This window comes from Lepisma saccharinum, unplaced genomic scaffold, assembly GCF_977018435.1.
Source record: "Lepisma saccharinum unplaced genomic scaffold, izLepSacc3.1 HAP1_SCAFFOLD_280, whole genome shotgun sequence".
Taxonomy (NCBI): domain Eukaryota; kingdom Metazoa; phylum Arthropoda; class Insecta; order Zygentoma; family Lepismatidae; genus Lepisma; species Lepisma saccharinum.
In genome coordinates this window covers 46,703-65,523 of record NW_028143032.1, presented here as the reverse complement: position 1 = coordinate 65,523, position 18,821 = coordinate 46,703, and the positions used below count along the sequence as shown (strand labels likewise).

The 18,821-nt window shown below is 37.5% G+C and overlaps 1 protein-coding gene across 1 annotated transcript; it reads left to right on the top strand.

Annotated features, from left to right (window-relative positions):
• The first annotated feature begins 22 nt into the window (after positions 1-22).
• LOC145982646 (uncharacterized) lies at positions 23-18,366 on the top strand. Its single transcript, XM_083116022.1, has 2 exons — positions 23-355; positions 17,495-18,366. The coding sequence occupies exons 1-2, from the start codon at positions 23-25 to the stop codon at positions 18,251-18,253; spliced, it is 1,092 nt and encodes a 363-aa protein (XP_082972148.1). The 3' UTR covers positions 18,254-18,366.
• The last annotated feature ends 455 nt before the right edge of the window (positions 18,367-18,821 follow it).

Here is an 18,821-nt window from a genome sequence, read left to right as displayed (position 1 = left end):
GATCCGAATTCTACATGATGGAATGAAGATACAAGCCAACACCAGACAAGCTTACAACAAGCTCATCAATCACTGCAAAGAGCACTCGCTCAGCTACGCCACCGACAAACCACGTCGAGAGAGGCCGGTCAAAGTAGTACTCAGACATCTGCCAATCGACCTATCAACGAAAGAAATACAGACAGAGCTAGCAGCGCAAAACTACAAAGTACAACAAGTTCAGCAGATGAAGAGACGAGACCCGAAGACCTTCATCAAGACACCGATGCCACTGTACTTAGTTTTATTGAGTAAAGGAGAGGCAACACGAAACATATACAGCCAAGATCACATCCTGAATTATGAGATGAAAGTGGTGAGTAGTGGGATTGGCTATAGGATAAGCACCACTTACAAGTGTAGAAAGGAAGAGCCCCCCTCCAGCAGATTTGCTTACACTTAAAACAAGCTCAACATGGGCATATGAGCTTTTTGCTCAAGTGTGGAACCCCCTCAATCCAAGATTTTTGTAAAAATGCCCTCAGGAATTTTTCGGAAAGGAAGAGCCCCCTCAGATTTATTTGCCCATACTTACAAAAGTTGCATCAGCCAAATTTTTGTCCATAAACTTGTCAAAAATTGATATTTTTTTGGCCATACCAGAAATTAAGCCAAAAAGCTATATACACACACACATACACACCCATATACACACATATTTACTTCCAATTTAAGTTCAATTGGATACCAGGTTCAATCTAATATTAAAACAATGCAATATGCAGAGCTCCTCTAGAATTGCTCCGTGACTCTCTCATTTCTTACATCATAAACATATGATTTTTCACCTATGAGAATAACACTACATATGGTGTCATCAGGTAAAGCCTCATGGAATTCACAGATAATTTTAATATTTGTTCTGTCATTCACCACAACTTGTTTCCTTTTTGAAGCATTGATTACAAACATGGGTCTCTGTGCTTTGAATTCATCTGGTGTGTAATACATGTCAGTATTGCCTGTAGTGACCCTCTTGAAAGCCGAAAAGGCCTCATATAATTTAAGGAAATCATCCTTGGACATGTCTAAATTGTAATTTTCTCTGGGAAAGACCTCATTTCTGCCATTTTTAAGATATATGTTCTTGATGTTGCAGTTATCAAATTTACTTGAATTTTTTTCCTGATTGTTGTGTCTCCCAGTCTGAAACAGTACTACCACAAAATCAGGCATGTCATATTGAATGCTGGAGAATGAATTTGTAGCATCAAACTCATAATATGTACCAGATGCGGGCTTCTGTACACATTGATATGTATAAAATTGTAGAGGAATCTGTGGATTTTTTTATTATATCAGCTTTGTATTTAAGACCATAACTGGCCTCATATTCAACAACAGGGATTCTTAACTCCATAGTCTGAATAATGCATTTGCCTGCATCTGCTAGGGTATTAGGCAGAGCTTCCCCTGCAGGGTTTAATGTACTGTACCTCATCAAAGCATTATTATCATTTGCAGCTCTTCTAAATGTAATTCTTAACCCACCCTTCCACATAATTTCTTTGTAATCAGAGAAGAATCCAGGCAATAGGCGCATAGGGAACAGCACTGTGTGGTTCTTAGATAATATCTTGTCACCAGCCTCAAATCCACCGATTTTGTAGTAAGAAGCCTCGGTTTTGGATAATTTTAATGTGGCCAAAGCCGTGGAGGTAATGCCGGGATAATCTATTCTGTTTATAACAACGCCATGCTTTCTGATCTCAATTTCAGAGAATAGATGGGGCACAAAATTGTCTACAAGTCTTATATTAGAATTTGCCGGATAATCTGTTCCATCGAGCTTTACAACATCAAATTTGATGTATAAATCTGCTCTGTGGGGGTGTATAAATCCATCCCCCACATCAAGATCAACCTCAACCTCTGTGTTGGGTTGATTTAAATTTGCAAATGTCCTCCTGTTTGGAGGGAATGATTGTAGCTCATAACTCTCAATATTTTCCATTTTCTTCTTGTATGTATTTTTATTTAAATGTTAATCTCTATGATTGCAGTTGTTGTGGCTCCAGCAAAATCAACTAATTCTTCTTTTTCATTAGTGACCATCAATTCAATATTATCTATTCTGTTATGACACACAGGAAAATATAATGTTGGGGATGGATTGTAGATGATGGGCTCCATGAATTCAGAATTAGGTTTGAATGTTGCAATGATGCCTGTTTGTTTGTGAGTGCCTATGCCATTTGATTTGGTGATCATACCCTCAGCCACATTACAGTGAATATTCAGAGTCTCTATGGCTAAGAATTTAGGTATATTCATAGCAGTGTGTTTGATGGCCGGTTCAAGTTTTGTGTTGTTCTCAAATCCTAACAGCTCTCCTATAGTGTCCAGATCCACTGTTTCTGTAGCAGATACAATCTCTACTCTGTGAGTGACAGAATTTTGACTTAACACTACACCTCTGGGTAATTGAGCATTTAGAGTGGATAGATTATATTGCCCTGGAGTGATGACAATTTTTTCATCCCCAACTGCAATTGTATTGTTGTGGTGTGTAATATTGGGGATTAGGTACATGCCATAAAATGCCCTGAGAGCTATTGTTTTGGGATACACTATGTCATCATGCAATTTGAGTTTCAATATTGAATTTTGGCTGGTGAGATGGAATACCCCCATGATGTTTTAAATACCACAAGGCTTTTTGAAAATCTTCAATTGATGGTTTATTTATTTGAGACATATATCTAAGAACAGATAAACACAAATGTCCGCAATTAACATCTCTGAAGTTTTGAACACGGGCATTATTGTAATAAAGATTAGGTGATTTTAGATATTTAATTAAATTTTCAGGTGGAACACCTCCAAATGAATCAAACACAAATGCCTCATTTTTTAAATATTTAAGATAACAAATCCAGTGAGTGCCCTGATTTTTGTACTCATCCAAATTAACAATGCCACACTCTTTGTTGAGTGGTTGTTCCGGTAAAGAATCAGACATGTACACACCTCTAAAATGTTTGATGCCCAGTGGCTTGATTAAAGCTTCAATATCTTGGTTTGTAAGCGGCTCTTGTTTTTTTTAAACTTATTCATGGCTCTCTTAACACCTTTGCCTTGTTTCTCCATTGCCAGGTTATGGCGCTTCTGCTCATCTAATTCTGCCTTATTTTTCTTGGCATCTATTACTGTTTTTGCTATGGCGGCTGATCCCCCGGCCAAGCTCCCAACAGCCCCGAGAGCAGCTAAGATGGCAGGGATGGTAAATATGAATCCCCCCACATGTGATTTTTTTCTTGATTGCTGTAATTTTTTTAATTGGGGGGTACTAAGTAACAATTTCATACCATGCCCCTTTGCAATACAAGAATTTTTTTTCTTGCGCTGTTTTTTGGTCAAAAGACTGTCAATAGTTTTAAGAGATTTGAGACCTGCATAAGGTATTTGATACATAACACCCTTGGCCTTCATTGTAGGTTTATTATATACATATTCACAACCCCCACCCCAATTTTTGTTTGGTGCTCATAGCTATGGTGGTTCCCAATGCTGCTATTTTTTCACTCAAAGAAGCATCTTTGCTTACAAATCTGCCAAATGCAGCCTCTTCTAATTTCTTATCTGCAACATGTCTCTTGTCAAGATCAGAATGGGTGTTGTATGCAATATCATGGTCTCTACAAGCAGCATCTAAGGGATTAACACCAGGATCCCCTCTGTTTAATCTATGATCCAGTTTTGTACCTGGACCACAATACTGATAGCCTGGAATGTGTAGTTCAAATGGCAGCTTGTTTATAATGTCATTAACAAGGCCCCGACCCTCAGAAATATTCCAAAATTTAGGTGGTAGAGTATTAATAATTTTTATGAGATATCCAATCCCCTTAGTGTCATTCACTATAAAATTAGACAATTTTGTGCTTATCATGTCTATAATTCCAACCTTTTCATTGTAAAAATTGTGGTTCCCAGCATTTTCCTCCCCAGCTATCACCAATAACCTATCTACAAGTTTCCTGACATCATCAACCCACACAAATTTTTTGGGCAGGGTGTTGTATTGTTTGATTCCACTGCCAGTCTTGATTTGTGACCATATGGGCTTGATTAAATTATTGTATTTTGCCCCACTGCTCGACTTGACTCTTTTTTGTGTGGGATCATTGTTCTGGTATAGAGCATCTGATTTTATTAATATTTCTTTGTAATCCTCATAATCTTGATCTGTATAGCTGCCAGGCCTTTTCCTAGTCATCAGTTCCCACAATCCAGGTGTTCCGAGATACTTAACAAAAGCACCTTTTTCTCCAAGATGAGATTCTGAATATACAATTATATCATCTCCCATAAATGTTACTCTGAAATTGCCAATTCTATGTATGATGCTGCCATCCCGCTCTGTGTCAGCATATAAGCCAAACACCTCATCTTTATTGTCTTTAGGTGTGGTTAAATATTTTTGAGCAAGAAGACCCAATTCAATAGGATCCTGACTAGCCTCAATTCTTCTAGGAGCAATAGGACTAGGTGTATGAATACTGGAAAGTGGGGTGAATGGATAATCTAATATGTTCCTAGCAGCTACAGGTACAAGCTCTGTGAGCAAATTTTGATTTTGCTCTGTAACAGTTTTGATATTCTTACCTAAATTATTAATAGCATCAATTACAGGCTGTTCTGTTTGTTTGTGTTTTTCATAAATTCCACGGTTCTCTGATTTCCATCCCTTAAATCTTTTTACAAGATAATCTCTTAACTTAAGATCATCAATGATTGGCCTTTTCATGGTTATTTATTTATGTTTCAATGTCTAGAAAATTGTTGATTTTATTTCTGTATTTGCCACTATTGGGTGTTCTTGTCATATCAATTGTGACAAACCCATAGCTGTCCTGGTTCCAGCACCTGCTGCAAAACTTAGAAAAATCATTGTAGCTCAGGTCCCCACCTACATATTCATCATGTATGTGTTTGAGGTTGGTATGGTCTTGATGAAATACACATATAAAATTGCTGTTGTCTCGGATCAGTTGCTTGGGTATTTTTGAAAAAGTCTGTGCCAGGTAGAAGCAATCAATGTTTTTGTGTCGGCCCTGTGTAAAGAAATTTCTAACCTTGTTTTGATTATCCAATATAATGTCATCAAACACAACAACAGAATTATCGAGACAGTCATGGAGTGGCTTAACATCTGGTTCAAAAGTTGCAATATCCAATCCATCATATAGCTTCATCAGCTGCTGATATTTTAATTGTTCCAAGCTCTTAGAAAAAACATACAAGTGCCTGTTTTTCCAGTCTAACCAGTTGGGTGCCAATAAAAAATTATCAACCATTAGTGTAGTTTTACCACAAGCAGATGGCCCAACAATAAGACACCTAATATTATCAGGTAGCAATTTGCCATTTCTCTTATTTTGTTGTTCAGGTTCTGGCAGCCTTTTTATAACATCCCAGGTGCTCATATTATTATTTTGTTTGCATCGATCCAGCTGTGTTCTGGAAGTCCTAGCCATTTGACAAGTAACTTTTTGCCTTTTCTGCGGATAATTTTTTCTATGAGATATGTGTCAGGCTGTTTAGTTTTGCTGAGCTCTTGTTCATAGAACCTGCCTTTGAGAATTTCTCCTCGGTGATCCTTTATTATATATGTGTTAAGGGTCCCGGGTTTAACCTGAACCACTGTAAATAATTCAGTGCTCCAGTTTCTTGTAAAGCCTCTCTTGAATAAGTGCTTATATTTGCTTATTCTTACTTGATCCCCCACCTTGTATTTGGCCTTTCTTGTTGTTGGCTGATATTTAGGATAATAAACAGTGCTGATCAATTTTTGCTCATCAGATGAAGTTACTTCAGAGGGTTTCATGTTGATTGTGGAATGGACAGAATTGTTATATTTATGTAGAAGTTCTGGAAGAATATTAATCCATTTATAATTACCTTGAAGTGTAAATTGTTTATACATAAGATTTTTTAGGGTTCTGTTGAATCTCTCTACAATTGAGGCCTTGAGGTCACTGTAACTCGAATAATGTTGTATTGCCTGGCTTTTAATAAATTGTTGAAACACTGAATTATAAAATTCTTTGCCATTATCTGTTTGCAAATAGCGCGGGGATCTTCCACTCTGATTGATGATTGTCCTGATGGCTTCTGTAACACATGTTCCAGTCTTGGATTTGAGTGGCACAGCCCAGGCAAATTTTGAAAATGTGTCTATTACAGTGAGTAGATACTTGTAGCCCTTGTTGATTTTGTCTAAGTTTTTCAACTGTCCACTTGCCATTTCAATCAAGTCGCTCTGCCATAAATCATCTATGCTCTTTGTGACTACTGGGAGTCTCTTAAAATTATGTCGGGCCTGTCTGTGTAATTCATCAACAATAATTTGTCTAGACATAATATGTAAACAAGAATATTGCAACTATGGGGTGTTCAGCAGCTGATACTGCAGGATTTTCTAAATATAATTTGTCCCCTATTTGTATTTTAAATTCCAGAGAGCCATCATCTTCAACATATGCTGTTTCCAATGTATTGGGATCTGTAAAATCCTCCAATTCCACACTGGTGATTTTCACTTTGTTATCAGCATTTGTTATTGATAAGGTAGGGTAGTGGTGTGCCTGTGGCTGAAGCCAATATTTGATCTTGATTGGTCTCAATGTGCCCCCAACAAAAAATTGGTAATAAAATTGTGCAGGGGACAGCATATATATTTTACCACCTGGTGTAAATGGAGAATCATATTCTTTGTTGCTGATGCTGTATAATTCAAGAATTACTGTATGTTTGGGATTTTCAATTATGCCTGTTATTTCCTTTTCTGCTGTGAGCAATCTGCTTGTTACAGATTCAAGATGCTCATTGATGGTTCTAACAACATCATCATGGCCCGGCTTGATTTTTATGTCCACAGCAAGTCTCTTGTTTTGTTGCACAATATCTTGAAGCTGGGTAGCAAAAACAGACAGAGCATTTGCTTGATTGGATTCCATGGTCCCTAGCTGTTGCTTGATATTAGCTACAATTTGTTGCAAATTTTCAACAATTGCCAATTTTGAATTTTGAGCTGTAAGATCATGGACCTGTCTTCTGATATCCTCAAATAGGGCATGCAATTCATTAATATGTTGATTTGTTGGAAGAGTGGCCACTGTCTGAGTGAGATGTTTGATCTCTGCCTGGATATTCTTGATATCTTCTGATTTCAATATCCTATTCACTGCCCTCTTAATATTTTTAAGTTCCTGTGATGTAGGAAGATTTGAGACTGTATTTTGCAAAAATTCAAGTGCCAATTTCACAGTGTTTAATTCAGAAGCATGAGCCACATTTTGCATAGCATTTTGGAGCAGGGCTATATCTGCCTGAGAGGGTGTTGATTGTTGTAAAATTTCAAGTTTTGTTTGGATATCATCTATCAAGTGATGAAAATGAGATAGTTCAGATTCAGTGTTGAGGTTTTCAAGCTTTGTGATTTGTTGCTGGACACTGACAAGGGTATCTACAATACCGGGCAGGCGGGATTCTAGTACATTTGCCAAATCACTTTGCACTGCTGCTATTGTACCTTCAAGATGGGTTATGGAACTTTGAATTTTTCCAAAATCTTCATATGTTTCAAGTTGCAGCTTAATATTTGCTACACTCCGAGTTATTGCATTCAAAGCATCAGAAGATGGCAAATTGTTCATAAAATTTTCAAGTGTCTCAATTTTTTCTTTAACCTCGGCTATGGCATTGTGCAGAGGATCCAGATTAGGTATTTGGAGTGACTGAATCTGTTCCTTTAGAGTGGAAATCACTAGATCAAAATCTTCTTGTGATTTTATGCTTTTGACAATTGTTTGGAGCTGTGCCTGGACATTATTTATTTGCTCTTCCAATTGCTGTTTCAATTGCTCAGAGTTGTTAGCCTGGGTCTTAAATTTGGCTTGAAGAGCTGCTACAGCTTCTTCTAAACTTTGAAAATTATCCAATGTGGCCAAATCAGTATATTTCTGAAGCAACAATTTGAGTTCAGAATCAATTTTAAGAAGAGGGTCCATGCATTGTGATTGTAAATTTGTAATTTCTAATTGAAGACTGGCATTGAGTGTTGTTTGTAAAGCTTGTAAATCACTTCTTAATTTCTTGACTCTGACATCAAGCATCAGAATCTCATCACTGTGATCTTCATGTCTTGTGTGGCCAAAAATATCATTAGGCATTTTGTTTAGTAGTTATTTATTATAGAGTATCTGATTCTTAATTCTATAAAAAAGGGTATAAGCTTGTCATAAGATCCAGGGACCTCAATATATAAGCAGTCACCAGCAGAAACAGTATAAACAGTGCCAGAAATCATGTTTGAGTGCTTAATTCTGTAAATATTTCTCCCTACTGAAATTTTAACATCACCCTCAGGGGTTGTAATAAATTGCAATTGCCCACCTACAGGTAATTGGTAATGATTTAAATTATTGTTAAATATGTACAATATTTTGCCTGTTTCATCATCAACATCTGTAAATATGCTGTTCAGATGAATAATTAACAAGCCACTCAGTTTAGACAGAAGAGGGTTGTGGTGTTGGCAGGTCCATAATACCTTGTTTTTTAAACCCAAATAAGTTCATAGGCATGTTTATTTATTTCAAATCATGCTCTGTGCTTGTGCATTGATTCCCACTTTTCAAATCACAATGCCCCCATGGTAGAGTATGTATTCCACATGATAAAATGCATCTCTTATCATCATGTGGGTCCAGAGCCACTTTTCTTACAACATTTGAAGTCAATAAGTGATCCACACTCTGGATTCTGGATTCTGATGTTTTGATTAAATTCTGGGATTTGAGGCAATTTTTATAATCTTCAAATTTAAGCTCTTTTTCCACAGCTACTTTGCCAATACCCTTGGCCTTTTTGGCAGCAACACCACTACATGTTTTAAAACTGTACATCTTGGCACTTAACCCAGCAAATTCCACAATAACATCACCAAGTGTCTCATCTTTTAACTTGCCAGGCACTTTTTTGTTGTGGGGTTGAATATTCAAATGGCCTGGCAATTCACTGGTGTCAAAATATTTAAACAATTCAGGCTGTGCCATATCTTGATAAACATCTTCTGTTTTAATATCAAGAATAAAACTATCCGTGTCCATGTACATCAATTTTATATTATCACCATAAAAAGGTTTCAACACATCATAATACAATATTAACATATGTAATTTGGCCAAATCCAATATTGCAGCCCCTACATAAATAGGTTTATCAAACTTAATTTTTGTTTTTTTCATGTTGAAAAGTGCCATATTTTCATCATAAATTCTTCTATAATTGAAATTAGGCTTTGCAACCAATTTTTTGCTCAGGCTGGGGTCAGTAATTATTTTAACATCGGTATGTTTTCTGACATTTTCAATTGTTTTGCCATATACAGAATTGACCATCAATTTAAACAAGGCCTTATCAAATTGGCTCTTTGCAGATGTTCGAAGCTTCGTGTTTGTATTAATGTATGGTTTCAACCATTCTGAGTGCCTGAACCTCAAAACTTTGCCAAGTTTGGTTACTTGGACACCATGTTTCATCAGGAACTGGAGGTTTTTGTAATATATAACATAACCCTGTTTTGGCTCCAGTGTCATCATGAGCTTCTTCTGTTTAGAGCCAGGTGAGCACTGAACCTCAGGAATTGGGGGCAGATCAGAAAATTTGTTATGTAAATGATCTGGAATTGTCAAATCAACCTCTAAGAAGAGGCCATAATTACTGTCATCAAAGTTCTGAAGATCCTCAATATTGAAATCTTCAACCCACTCAAGCCCTGCATATGGCAGTTTATCCATCATAGCGTGACCATAGAGGCTGTTTGCATCTACATACAATATATAATTTGATGGCCGTGCTGGATCATAATTGGGAATATGCTTGTTATTTGCTCTGGCATATCTCTGAGAACATTGCACCATACCTCCTTTTATATTTTCCTCCATAAACAGATACATATCTTGATCTTGGATCAGATCCAATTGCTTTTTAGTGTTTAAAAACATTGCATCCCATGCTAGGCCCGGGGCACTGTAAAAATATATTGGGTCCAGTCCATAATTTTGCATAGAAGATTTTCTGAATGTCTGCATTATATCTGCTGAGAGGGTCACATCAAGTTTCAAATATGCCATGTGATAATCACCAAATGTCCGGCATTTTAAATTATTAAACATCAATTGGGCATGGTGATAATCTTCATCAGTGATTCCAGATCCTCTGATTTTGCTGTAAAACTCTTCTTGTGGTGGCAAAGAACATTCATCAAATTTAGAAAAATCTGTAGCATAATCATAAGGATATACACCCTTCCGCCTAATTAATTTCAGATCCTGATTTGGAAACAATGCACGTGTGATTTTGAATTGATCATCAGATAATTGAGTGGTCAGTGTAGCCAGGCTAGCAGATAAAATTCTGTAAGAATCAAGAAATCTTATGTGAATAGGAACACCATTAACTTTAATTATTTTGCTACTAGCAATATATTTCTCATCATTTTCAGCTAAAATATTTAAATTCTGCTTCTCAAACCCCTCATATCTGATCAAATGATGGAAATCATAATTGGATGCTCCATGGCAAAATATGGGGATAAATCTTGGTCTCTTGATCTTAATATTACAGCTATTACACAGGGCCATTTTGAATTTACCATCTGTATGAGAATGGTGTTTCACCTTGATATTTGTATCTGAAAATTCAGAATCACATACCGGGCATTTTTCTGCATTGTTGAAATCTTCAATCTGTTTCTCTGTTAAAGGCAACATGGGTTTTGATTTTAATAAGATGTTAGATGCTATGTCACGGCACTCATTTTCTATTTTATGTGCAAATATTTTGATGGCATCTGGCCCCATGTATGAATATTCTTTACTAACAACACCATCCTGTACAACCACATAACAAAAGCTGGAAGGTTCATGTAGCTGGTATGGTGTAATTGAAGATTCTTCAGGATCTGGATTGCAGGATGCAAGAGATTTGAGGATTGATTCAAAATCACAGACAATATATACTGGGTGTTCCAACAAGGCTTCAAACTTTTTGAATTTGCAATTTTCACTTGGATTAGGCATCACCATATGAACAGGTTTATGATTTTTACAGTATTTCAGATGCTCAATTAACTTGTTTTTGGCAATTTCTGCATTCACTTCCCGAACCCTATTTGCCATTTTTCTACCATCAAATACACATAAGCATCTTCTGCACAACTTGAATATTATATTGGATTTGTCTAGTTGTGTTCTCACTAAAGCTTCAAGATTATGTATCAGAGTGTAATGATATTTGCCTTCCCCCTCAATTAAGAGCAAATCAATCGGAACAGCAGAATCATCATCAATTGTACTGATTCTGAGAGGTTCTATCGGGCAATTGCCAGTGGAGCAAATAAATACATTAATAGATAATTGTTTGCCATTCATATCCCTGGCCCTTTTTTCAAATTTATCAATATTCTGTACAGACATTGGATATTCTAAACCCTCCATTGCATCGTCAAAATCATGTTCATGTTGTTTGTAATAATTTATTCTCTGAGGATTTCTTGAAACTGGAAACAAAGCAGCTAATATACACCACAAAAAGCATTTCTGGTCGGTATTTTTTATATTAACCACGGCTCTTCTGTTTTTAATATTATCAGGTAATGGCAAATATGTAGATCCTTGTAATGGGCTGAATTCAGAAATATTAACATAGAGCCTGTGTGGAGAGCCGCATAGGCTCCATCCAGACTCTTTTGCTGCAAATTCAGAGTGTTTAATATTCAATTGATCCATTAAACTGCTTATTATTGTGTCTGAATTTGCATTTGAATATACAGGTACAGTTTCTGTTATGTGGGGCTGTGTAAATTTTATGCCATTTGGCTTCTTATATTCTGTATACAATTTGAGGGAGAGCTTATAAGGGCCATTTTGTGCATTTAGAATTGCCTGCAGATCAGGATTTATATTGTTCAAAAAATTCTGAATATCGCATCTTGGCTCTGATACAAACCGGTGATCTCTTAATTGGCCATTAAAACTGCTATGGATAGGTGCATAGCATCGCTGCTTTGCTGCTCTGGCATTAAGAGGTGCTTCATGCTTCCTTTTCAGACCAGATGTGGACGGTTGTGGGGGCAATGTTGATGACTGTGCAGAACAAGTATCTTTATGTGTATATGTGAAGTATTGCATGCTGTATTTTCTATTGCATTTGGGGCAAATTTTTGTGGGAGTTCTGCATTTGTCTGGATTACAAATCTTTTGGTGTCTGGCCCAATTAGAGCTAAATATATTTTTATTGCATTGGTCACAATATTTTTGTTTTGGCATTTTTCTTGTTGTTTATTATATATATTTCCTGGGCTTCAATTCAAAACTCTATACTGAATAAAAAATATTAGTTGGGTTCAGCACTGTGCTTTGTGTATGTGTGTATGTATGTATGTATATATGTGTGCTAATATTTTGGCTTTGGTATTTATATAAAATTTCCTGGGTTTTAAATCTAATCTTTATGCTTATCTTATGACAGGTTGTAAAGCAATAGCCCACAAGTGGAAAAAGAGAATAAATATTGATTCACACTGACCTAGCACAAATGCCTGCACGGACATGCATGTCTTGAATGGCAATGACCCAGCACTGAGTGTTATGTATTGATTTTTGTATAACAAGCTGTGACAGATATAGGCCTGACCCTAAATAAGAGTGGATTACAACAAATAAGCTAGATGTAACAAATATCAGGCAAAATATTGTATTTAATATGAATATTATCAAACAGGTCTGTAAGTATGAGAAGCACTGTAAAAACACATCTGTTCTCCTCAGCCACTCTCACAATACTGGCTGAGGAGAACAAAATCTCTTTATATACCCTAATTTCACGGGAATTTCCCGGCTGATGCAATTTTGTTTGCACGCAAAGCTTCAATACTCAGAAATTGCATCAGCCGGGAAATTTCCGTGAATTTTGTTTTTTACAAGAATTTCCCGAGGGTTTTTTCACAGAAAATTCCGAGGGGGCATATTTTTCACGGAAATTTCCCGGCTGATGCAATTTTGTTTGCACGCAAAGCTTCAATACTCAGAAATTGCATCAGCCGGGAAATTTCCGTGAATTTTGTTTTTTACAAGAATTTCCCGAGGGTTTTTTCACAGAGCAATTCTAGAAGAATTACATTGTTTTAATATTAGATTGAACCTGGTATCCAATTGAACTTAAACCTGAAGTAAATATGTATGGGTAGGTATGGGTTTAGCATAATTTCTGGTATGGCCAAAAAAATATCAATTTTTGACAAGTTTATGGATAACAATCTCACAGAAGTGCCTTTTGTAAGTATGAGCAAAACAATCTGAGGGGGCTCTTCCTTTCCGAAAAATTCCTGAGGGCATTTTTACAAAAATCTTGGATTGAGGGGGTTCCACACTTGAGCAAAAAGCTCATATGCCCATGTTGAGCTTGTTTTAAGTGTAAGCAAATCTGCTGGAGGGGGGCTCTTCCTTTCTACACTTGTAAGTGGTGCTTATCATATAGCCAATTCCACTACTGTGGTGCCATACCACTCTCCAGGAATACTGCAATGCCACAGATGGCAGAGGATAGGGCATTCCCAGAGCCAATGCATGGCTCAACCAAGATGTGTGAAATGTGCAAATAATCATTTCACAGCAGAATGCCAAAAAGAAAGACCGAAAACTCCCTGCAAAATGCTGCAATTGTGGAGGAAACCATCCGGCCAACTACAGGGGCTGTAAAATGTTCCAATCAGTACATCAGATGAAACCAAAATCAAAGCCAGATGATGGGAAGGAACAACAGAAACAACTACCATTCAGCTTACCACAAGAGAAGCCACCTGCGAAGACCACACCACCGACTACCATGAATTAGAGCCAGACACTTCAGACTCCAACTGAAGAGCAAGAAGAGACAAATGTAATCATCAAATGGTTCCTGGCAAAACTGCAAGACAAGAAAATAAGAACGCTCATCAAAACGGCGAAAGATAAGATCGAAAAGACAACGTACGAATCAGATAGAACCATTGCAGTCCTACAGGCACTCGTCGAGTTCGTCACAGAAATGTTCTAAACAGACAACCAACAACAACTCAGATATAACACGAAATGTCATAGCAAAACGGCCCTTTTAGGACCAAAAATTAAGATAGGCCCTTCTTAGGACCAAAATTCTGTCGGTCCTTGTAAGGACCACAACACACAGTTCGTAATTGAACTACCATCACAGACCGAACCTCGAGCGACAGTTGCAGAGGTAACAGAAGCCAATTCATCGCACTGCGCCATTACCACAACTTTAAAAACAGATGGGAGTTAAGGAAACGGTACTTCTACAAGAAAACTTCAAGAAAATTCAACATTCAACATATCCACACAATCACAATGTCATAATGTGGGAACCCCTTTAAATAAACATTTCTCAATGAAGACTAATTTTGCATTGCTCTAATCCGTTACTCGTTGCTGTCGATAATTCTTATTGTTTTCGTACTGGACTTATTTTGTTGTTATTATCATTATTAAGAATATTATTAACCACAGGAGAATGGGTTATGTCCGTAGAGCTCTGACAGCCACGTTCCCCGTTCTAAGATTTCTAAAATGTATTTCCAAGGGGGACCTTATCTAACTGGTTAAATTCGTTCCCCCTCTGGTAAATGTTGATTTTTGTTTGCATGGGGATACCATATTTCACGATGTGATATTTGTTCTCCCTTCTAAGTTTTTTTTCTTTCAAATTTGTTTCCAAGGGGGGCCATATTTCAGTGTGATATTCGTTCCCCTTCTAAGATCCTTCGGCTTCTTTCCAAGATGGACCATATTTCACTGGTTAAATTCGTCCCCTCCCCCCTTAGTAAATGTTTTATTTTGTTCCGCAGGTGGGGCCATTCTCAATTTGTAGCCTCATGTCAATGGTTTTCTTACAGGACCGTAGTTTCGGGGGGCGGACCAAATATTCGTTCCCCCTTGCTGTGAGATTTGGTCCAGGGGGACCATATAAACAATGACACGTGGTTCGATCCCCAGGCTGGGTAATTTCAATTGGGGAATTTTTCCACCAATGTCCGTGCATGACGCGGCTCAGGAGATCACCCGGCCTCCCCCTGAGGGCAGCCCTGGGCGGCAGGGGGAGTAATAGCGACAAGAGCATGGTGCTCATCACATCACCATCACCTCCACGAATAGCCAAGGTTATGAGTGTGTCGGGCCTTACCTCCACAACCCTCATATGAATTCACAGCAATGTTCCGTAACAAATACGTTGATGTGAATGATGCACGAAGAAAGTCGTTCTTAAAATGTGTTCTTGGTTTATTTTTGTTTCTCTTTCCCCATGTTACTCATCTAGTGCTCTTACGTTGGTGCCATCTATCTTGGAAAACATCCATATGGACTTTCTTGTTCCTTGTTCTATCAGGAATCATCTGCTGAAATTTGTCCCCATTGTTTCGAATCACCCTGTATATAGCGTTCAATGATATTATCACAGTAATGTAAATAAGTATACATACTTATGTGCGAGCAGGTTCTTGGCCTTTTGTATTCATAGCGAATATGGTTCACTTCAATGTGGTTTTATTTAAATCAGATTGATTTAATTCGAAATCACCTTAAAGAAATAATTTATAGTATAATGTACATGTGGAATTTGCAGATACAGGGTGTACACAAAATGTCTGGCACGTTTCAATTATGAATAAATCAGAGACTAATGACGATACAATAAACTGGTGGCAATGGCAGATAAACACAAAAAAAAATTGTATTGTAGAGGAAAAGGTCTAAATATGGGCCCCCCTTTTTATGTCATTTTTTTAAAAAAAAAGCAATTTCCAAGAAATGGTAAAATGGTGTATGTCAAAATTGTGATCTAAATATGGGATACTAGTGGTAATATCACAAAAAAATAAAATTTTAAAAAACAGTCATTTATCGCTAAAACATTATAAAATTCATATTTATGAATAATCTGTTGTTTTGAAAATCACGCGGAATGTGAAAAATCGAAATTAAGAAAAACATCCAAATATTTGTTGAAAATGTGATCTCAACATTAGACCTCATGTCATAGCCCATATTTAGAACATCACTCTATTTTTCTTCTTAGTTTATTTTCGCTCTCTGTGGTACATATTTCACAAACAAATCATGGTATTATAAAAGCCCACATTTGTTTTATGTTCCGCTAATATCATAACCTACACAAAGCAGATGAGAATTCAGAAAACGCTGAGTTAAAACATACCTGTGGAAATAAACATGGTAGCTGACATTTTGCTATCATTAAAATATCTCCAAAATTCAGTTACAAAGACCATAAAATTGTTACTAATACATAGTATAGGGTGTTTTTTTTTAGAGTGATAGAACTTTGAATTGAAATAAAGCACATAAAGAAATAAGTTTGAAGCCAATTGTGTTTTCATTTGAAAGATAACTTTCTGACATTTACTTTTGGAAAATATTTTCCGGCATATGTCCACCACGACTAGCTGTGATGAACCGGATTCGATCAGTCCAATTTTGAACCACTTTTTCAAGTAATTGAGGACGTATGTCGTTAATAACACGAGTTATGTTGGCTTTCAAAGCGTCAATTGTTGCTGGTTTATCAGCATAAACCAGAGACTTTAGATATCCCAAAGAAAATAATCCAGTGGCGTTAGGTCACATGATCTTGGGAGGCCAATTCACTGACAGCACCGATATTTCCGAAGTGATCTATACGTTTGGCGAACAGAACATTGATTTTGGAAATATATTTCCACAATTTGTAAACGTTGTTGCGGCGTCAGTCTTTCCATGATCATTTGCCTATGCTCACTGATATGAAATGACAAAAAAAACATGTCATCAAAACAAAACAAATCACAGCTATCCCTATCGAAAGTTCTATCACTCTTAAAAAAACACCCTTACATCCAGAATGTTTTATTTTCACTAAAGGAAAGGTTACTGAAATTATTTTAGTTTCATTAGCCCACTCAACAAACATTTCCATAGATATAGTATCAGAAACAGAAAAATGTATATTTTATTATTTGCTTTAATCAAACTGTTCAAATACACCGTGTCCATAAATATACTGTCATACTTTAATGTGGTATTACGTCGCTTTGGATAATCGTATTTAAATGAAATTGGTGACATTTGAAAGTAAAAATACTCAAATATTTTTGTGCATGTCAACAATAGACACCAATATCAGCAATGGACAACAATGAACGAGATCAAACATAGAAACTGAAATAAATTAACTCCTGACAACAATGGACGATGCGGGTTCATTGTTGGATATTTAGCAGGCAGGCAGGTTACATGACCGCCTAATTTCATGACCGTGCGTGTAGGTGTCTAGTTTTAGTTCGTGTTGAAAAGTGGGAGTGATATGTAACGTTTTATTTTTTATCTTGTTTCAGCACACGGTGTCGCAGCAGTGTGTGTGCCATCGTGACCAGCAGAAGAGAACGTACTCCGTCCTCTCGGCATATGCCAGAAGCAACCACAACCACCACCAGCAGGAGAACACCAACAACCACCACAACTCCAGCCACCACAGAGAGTCCTCGCCCTTCTGCGAAGCTGCTGGCTCGATCGTGTGGCCAGAACATCCGTTCCGTGGTCGACTCTCGTCTGTCTCCAGCGCCCAGTCTCAACCAGGCTCCAGGGCCGGAACCTTGAGGACCGTGGGCAACTCCAGGACAATGGCTGGAGCCCGGAACGAACAGCCGAAGAGCGAAGAGACGTTCACAGTAAGTGCAGCCAAAGAGGACACTAAGGGGGAGTTGGTTAAGTGTAAGTGCAAGTGCCGAACATGCGAAACGTGCGAGGGCAGACTTAAGAAGAACTCGGTGGGTGTGCTGTCCAAGTTTAAGGTCCTCCCCAGGAACCACTACCTCAAGCCTGTCCGTGGGCTTCAGCCGAATGTCAAGAAGGGCACCCATCCGTGTCACGGGTGCAATGGTGACTGCTTGGAGACCGGGGACCATGTGACCCGGAGGGATGAGGCGGGGAGGAGGGGGTGTGCATACAAACTCGCCAGCCACATCAGTGTGGACAGTGCAAAGAGTACGAACACCATTAGCAACAGCAGTCTTCAGGATCTTGACGATACAGAGTTCACGGGATCCGAACTGGCTACCTACATGGGGGAGTTGAACGAGAGGAGTGTCCGCTGACAGGAGGAGGATCCCGAGAGGATCATTGTTGGACGAGAAACGAGTGTTTAGCAAAGGATGCTGGGAAAAAACCTCGCCGAGCAACACTGCGGCTGCTGTGAAGAACTTACCACCTTACAGGGATATTTTTAATGAAGAATTTCCCATCCTTAAGTTTGGTACGAGGGAATTTTTAATGAAGAATTTTCCATCCTAAATATTGGACATAGGGAACTTTTAAGAAAGATTTTCCCAACCTGAAGTTTGGTCAGAAGGAATTCTTAATGAAGAATTTCCCTTCCAAAATTTGGGAAATTTTCCAGATTTGAAGTTTGAGAGAGGGAATTTTTAATGAAGAATTTCCCATCCTAAAGTTTGATCAGAGGGAATTTTTAATAATTTCCCATGTTAAGTTTTGGTAAAAGGGAAATTTTAATTTCCCATTTCTAAAGTTGGTAAGAGGGAATTTAAAATGAAGAATTTCCAATTTTTAAATTCGGTAAGAGGCAATCTTGAATGAAGAATTTTCCATCTTAAAATTTGGTAAGAGGGAATTTTTAATGAATGTCCCATCTTAAAGTTTGGTAAG

Bases quoted from the DNA above. Each gene is read 5' to 3' on its own strand.
- LOC145982646 (XM_083116022.1), top strand. From the start codon at position 23: ATGAAGATACAAGCCAACACCAGACAAGCTTACAACAAGCTCATCAAT. The intron at 356-17,494 runs GTGAGTAGTGGG...ATCTTGTTTCAG, and splicing joins TGAATTATGAGATGAAAGTG to CACACGGTGTCGCAGCAGTG.